Source organism: Trachymyrmex cornetzi, unplaced genomic scaffold (assembly GCF_001594075.2).
Source record: "Trachymyrmex cornetzi isolate Tcor2-1 unplaced genomic scaffold, Tcor1.1 scaffold642, whole genome shotgun sequence".
NCBI classification, from domain to species: domain Eukaryota; kingdom Metazoa; phylum Arthropoda; class Insecta; order Hymenoptera; family Formicidae; genus Trachymyrmex; species Trachymyrmex cornetzi.
This window is the reverse complement of record NW_017299962.1, coordinates 116112-122330: the sequence shown is the minus strand read 5'-3', so window position 1 is coordinate 122330 and position 6219 is coordinate 116112. Positions and strand designations below refer to the sequence as shown.

The window sequence follows — 6219 nt, the reverse complement described above, 5'->3', positions numbered from 1 at the left end:
ATCTTTGAGTGTATATACTCAATGTTTGAGTGTAAACACTCAAAATTTAAGTGTAAACACACAAATTTCAGAGTAAACTCCCAAAATTTAGGGTTTACATTCAAATTTGAGTATAAACACTGAAATTTTCGGAGTTTTCTCCGTAAGGGTATCTTGGCTCCGTGAACAGAGATGGTAGCGTTAGCGTTGGTAGTGCGGTAGTGAGCTCCCTGAACGCATCCTGTATGTGCAGTCTGCAAAGCCGAGTTTTACAAGTGGGGGGGGGGGGGGCCAACTTCACGCGCATTCGTCTCTTTTTGATATTTATCGTTATATCTTTGACTACCAAACGTCCAAATGGACGTTTGGTGGTGCATGGTAGTCCGAATGGACCAAACGACTACCAAACAAATGGTAATGGTCATTTTTAGATTTTTAATTGTGGGGGGGCCAACTTCACACAGCTGGCACGAGCCGCTCTCTATGAAGTTATTTTTTAGAATTATTTTTTGGAAAAAATCATTTCTCCTCTGAATAATTGGCGTTTATCAACTCGTCTTATTAATTAATTCTGCGATTAATATTCTGCAAGCATATCAAAGCAACGTCTACTTACCGAGATGTTTATTTCAATTTGAAACGAGATTGAAGTAGGGTAATTATAAAAAAAATCATAAATTGCCACCTTGTCACTGGCGATAATTGCTTTTTTAATAGCTCATAGTTTCGTTGGCGCCTTAAATCTTCTATCGCGTCTAAAAGGACTATAATTATATGACAAATAATGATAAAATCTTCTTCTTCGTAGGCCTCTGGCCTGCGTTTCATATGCTTGTGGTGTATGCTGATTATTCAATTGTCACAAGCATATGGGATCTACAGTTTTAATGCCGATTCCGAACAATGGATTTTTTGAAAGGCGTTTCTGTGGGCAAGGATACTTTCGGGAGATTGCCAGTGTTTTCTGAGAGGAGATACGAGCGTAAATATTTTGGTTCCTACTAGGATCAAACCCGGGACCTCTGGCATGATAGACCAGTGCGCTGTCTGCCATGTCACGCTCGCGCGCCCATTGATAAAATGAGTTTTGATATTTATGATGTATAGTAGGCTTATCCAATTTCAACTCCAGAGCCAAAAAACAAAACCATCGTTGCAAAAAGATTAATATGGGTAAGATTTCGAAGACTGTAAAGTATTGATACGCATCTGAGTGACGCTTATTAACACTTTACAGTCCATGAAATCTTACTCACTTTGAATTTTTTTATATCGATGACTTTGCATTTTGGCTTCGAAGCCCAAATTGGATAGGCTTGATATAGAATTTTGAAATGAGTTTTGATATTAAGTATGTGATATAGAGTACGGTACATTTGGCTACAAATGCTTCGAAGCATTTGTAATATCAAGACTAGAGTTATAGCTTGAAATGATGAACAAAAGATGTCATGGAGATAAATGAATCATTTGGGTTATGTCAAAAGTGTAAAATTTGTGCTCTCACGAGCGTCTTTGATACACCATTAAAAAATTTTAAAAACTATTCATTATTGAGCCTTGTGTCTACCACATCTTTTGTTCAGCACAATATATGTTAGTAAAAACTAACTCATTCTATATAAAAACATTTCATGTAAAAACTAACTGATTTAACTAATCGAGACCAAAGCACGATGAGTAAAATTATCAGATTTTGGCCCAAACGGATGGAACTTTCTTATGCATGTTTTCTTGTATTTTTTGATATGATGAATCATTTGCGAACTTTTATTTTAAACCGATTTAATGGGAATATTTTGAAAATCATATCAAACGTAGCACAATTTTCTCGAAATTTGATCTTTGATTACAACTTTCCATATTTTCATTAGTTTAGCTTGAAATCAACATTTACAAATGAATCAGCACATTGAAAAATACGAAAAAAGATATAAAAAGATGTAAAAAAGATTCCATCGCTAAACTTGATTGTTTTATTCAATGTCTTGAACAATGAATAAAATATGTCAATTTTGACCAAAGCAATGAAATTTTTCTTATGCATATTTTTTAATTTTTTGATATATAGAATCATTTGCAAACGTAAATTTCAAGCTAAAGTGGCGGGAAATTATTAAAAATTGTGCAATAAAAAATTAGATTTCGACGAAATCATGCCACTTTTTATGCAATTTTTAACATGTTCTTATCAAATCAGTTTAAGATAAACGTATGCAAATAATTTAGCACATCAAAAAGTATAAGAAAACGTGCACATAAGCAAGATTCCATCGTTTAGACCAAAATCCAATAATTTTAACTATCCTCCTTTCTGTATTATTAATGCAGCGTCCTCTTTATCGCGACGATTATAGTTCTAATTTAGATTATTGTTATCAAATTGAAAGCAGATATAGTAACCCATGAATCATTGCGATTTAACACAAATACAGCCGTGAGTTATCGATCGCTTAGATATATTCACATATTTTGTGTATTTCGTAGAATTGCGCATCATGTACTGTTAACATCGTGAATGTTGTGTAAAATTTTGCGCGATCCAGTAATTAGTGCCTGCTCGATAGTCATTATCTTTGCTTCTACGAGTATTCCCAGGTAAGGTTTGCCGACTCTCACCCGATGTTGGACGTTGGGCCGACGTTGGCGAATTCACGGCAAACCGACAGTCATTAATCGAACATGGTGCGACGTCGGCCCGATGTACATTAGCCGACACTTACTCGATGACGTCTGGCCAACGTTGGCACTATGTTGGCAACTGGTTGTTACGCCAATCTCGGCGCGACGTCGGCCCAGCGTACGTTAGCCGACTCTTACTTATTGACGAAGCTCGGGCCAACGTTGGCAGCATGTCGGCAACCGGTGGTCACGCCAATCACGGCGCGACGTCGGCCCAACGTACGTTAGCTGACTCTTACTTATTGACGAAGCTCGGGCCAACGTTGGCAGCATGTCGGCAACCGGTGGTCACGCTAATCACGGCGCTACGTCGGCCCAACGTACGTTAGCCGACTCTTACTTATTGACGACGCTCGGGCCAACGTTGGTAGTACGTCGGCAACCGATTGTCTTGCCAATCTCGGCGCGACGTCGACCCAGGCTGTTATCCGACTCTTATTTAAAGACAACTTCAGGCAACAAAGGAATTCCTTTGACTGGTGAATTGGCCCACAGTGGCCTGAAGTCAATAAGTAAGAGTCGGCTAACGTACGTTGGGTCGACGTCGCGCCGAGATTGGTGTGACAACCGGTTGCCGACGTACTATCAACGTTGGCCCGAGCGTTGTCAGTAAGTAAGGGTCGGCTAACGTACGTTGGGCCGACATCGCGCCGAGATTGGTGTGACAACTGGTTGCCAATATACTGCCAACATTGGCCTGACGTTGGCTAAGGGTCGTCATCGAGTAAGTGTCGGCTAATGTAGGTTGGGCCGACGTCGCGCCATGTTCGATTAATGACAGTCGGCAAACTTAAATGTACTATAAGTTATTAATTTATCAGCTGAAGGAATGGTGTAGTACGTAAGGTAGGAGACTCATGATCCAGAGATGCTAGGTTCTAATCTCTCAAGGTAAGTGCGTTTTTCGAAATTAATTTAAATATCAAATTTCTGTGTCGGCTCGACATTGGTATCCGACGTTGGACCGACGTCGGTGATCAGTATCGGTTCGACACTGGCTTTTAACGTTGGGCCGATGTCGGTGATTAGTGTCGGTTCGACGCTGGCTTTTAACGTTGTGCCGATCTTATCCTTTGGATATTTTATCGACATCAGCTCGACATCGGCATCTAACATTGAGGTGATGTCGGTTACCAATGTCGACCCAACACTGAAATTTAATGTTGGTCCGACGTCGGTGACCAATGTCGGCCCGACACTGGCGTTAATGTTGGACCGATCTTATCATTTGGATATTATGCCGACGTCGGCGTGACGTCAGTATAATGTTACAGTCAGTACTGGGCCGACAGTCGGAAGTTGGCAGCCGACATTGGTCCGATGTTGGCCCAGTTTTAAAATCGTACATGAGTTGTGTTTTGTATGAAGAAGAAGAATCTGAGAGGAGGTCTGGGAGACATCGGGTGATAGCGACCATTAGGTGAGTTATTATCATTTTTCATATTATTTATTAGCTGCCGAATTAATCGTTAATAATTATTTCACGCGCACAATGTACTTATCAATTATTTCAATTATTGCTATAATCTGCACTTATGTTTTGCAGATTAATGTGATGCTGTAACTCTGCCGCTGTGCATCATATCGGTGAATCGTAAATTAGCTATTATATTAATATATACAGGGTGTCCCAAAAAGGTCGGGACATCTAAATATCTCGGAAATATAAGTTTTACAGAAAAGTGTTTCAGACAAAAGTTATATGGTTTAAAAATATCTATTTACTGATCCTATCAGTTTGACTTTGGGTTGCGTAGTCAAGGCCAGGTCAAGGTTACATTGATTTTCTTAAAAGGAACACCCTATTTTTGATTCAAGAATGTAATAGCTGATGTCGAGAGCTTTTCAAAACTCTATAATGAAATATTTTTTTATGAAGTACTTTTCAAGTTATAATGCTTCAAAGTTACAGTATCGCCGGCATTAGCATTACTCAAAATATTTAATTTTAGAGACTGGCTAGTCAAGGCGAGATCGGTCCGTGGTCCGTGAATCTTGACCTTCAGTTAACGCACAAACAAAAACATAACGCGTGGTATTATATATCTAGTGCCGGCGATACTGTAACTTTAAAGCATTATAACTTGAAAAGTACTTCGTGAAAAAATATTTCATTATAGCCTTTTGGAAAGCTCTTGACATCAGCTATTAGATTCTTGAATCAAAAATAGGGTGTTCCATTTAAGAAAATCAATGTAACCTTGATCTGACCTTGGCTACGCAACCCAAGGTCAAACTGATAGGATCAGTAAATAGATATTTTTAAACCATATAACTTTTGTCTGAAACACTTTTCTGTAAAACTTATATTTCTCGAGATATTTAGGTGCCCTGACCTTTTTGGGACACCCTATATAATTCGAGGAAATGAATTTGATAAATTATATCAAATGTGAGTTACATATAAAATGTATGTATCATGTGTTAATAAAACCGATACAAACGGATATGATATTTCCTTTATCTTAAAATAGATAAGCTTATTGCTGATAAAAATATTGGAATCAATGTTCAATGTTTTTGGAGAGTGCAGACCCAAGTAGGAATTTATACAGAAAAAACGGTATTGAATCCTGGCGAGGTACCGAATCTGTACTGAAAAATGAGTTTCATATTTTAGTACTGAACCAGTACCATAAAACTAATGATTGGCCCAACATATGAATAAGTATTGAATAGTAGTACTGATCCAGTACACTGCCAGTAGATTTTCGATATCGTGTGTGGACTGAAGTTACCAAAACCAGTGTGTCGGGGGCCAGCATCGAAACTGTATACCGCCAGTATATTTGCAGTATCGGGTCTGTATTGTAATTAGTAAAAGGAATATGTCAAGCGTCAGTACTGAGCCAGCATACTGTCGGTAGATTATCTTCAAGACAAGTGCAGTTGTTTCAGCGCATATATAAATCAACTCGCATAAAATTAATTTCCGAAAATATTATTAGCGGCTGATTTTCGCGTGTTTGAAAAATGTCCAGATATGATATAAAAAGACCGCAAAATGCGAACATCGTCACTTCTGTCTTCTCCGTCTGGAGTTAAAGCTAAAATAGTAACCTTTTTTGAATTGGCCATACGGCTTTTGCTGTATAAAGAATTGGTACGGACTTTTTATACAATATTAGTACCATTATAATATTAAAAATTGGTATTAATATTTGGTACTGTTGCAATATTATGAATCAGTAGCTATTTTTGTTACAGTATTATTTCTGTTACTGTACTGAAAATCAATATCCATGTTATGCCCTAATTCTGGGTACTGTTACAATATTGTAATTCGGTACTGTAATAGTATTCTAATACTATACTATATTCCAAACCTTGGCCCATTGCTATCATCCCAGTGTTTTACCAGTGCTATACCAGTACTAGTATCGCGTCGGTACTAAATACTGAAAAATGGTATTGGACCAGTACCTCCCCGGTATTCAATTCTTACTTGGGGATAAATTTTAGAAAATTTTAGGAACACACACACACACACACACACACACATTGTAAAGACGAGGTATAATGACAATCTTGCGTTTCGCGGGTTTTCTCCGTGTTCGA

At 38.2% G+C, this 6219-nt stretch overlaps 1 protein-coding gene across 1 annotated transcript in view; it reads left to right on the top strand.

Annotated features, from left to right (window-relative positions):
* Nucleotides 1-4007: 4007 nt before the first annotated feature.
* The window catches only part of LOC108766985 (uncharacterized), a 27664-nt gene continuing 25452 nt past the window's right edge, over nucleotides 4008-6219 (top strand). Inside the window, exon 1 of the mRNA XM_018516601.1 lies at nucleotides 4008-4081. Coding sequence (XP_018372103.1) covers nucleotides 4008-4081 — 74 coding nt within the window. The remainder of the gene's footprint in view (nucleotides 4082-6219) is intronic.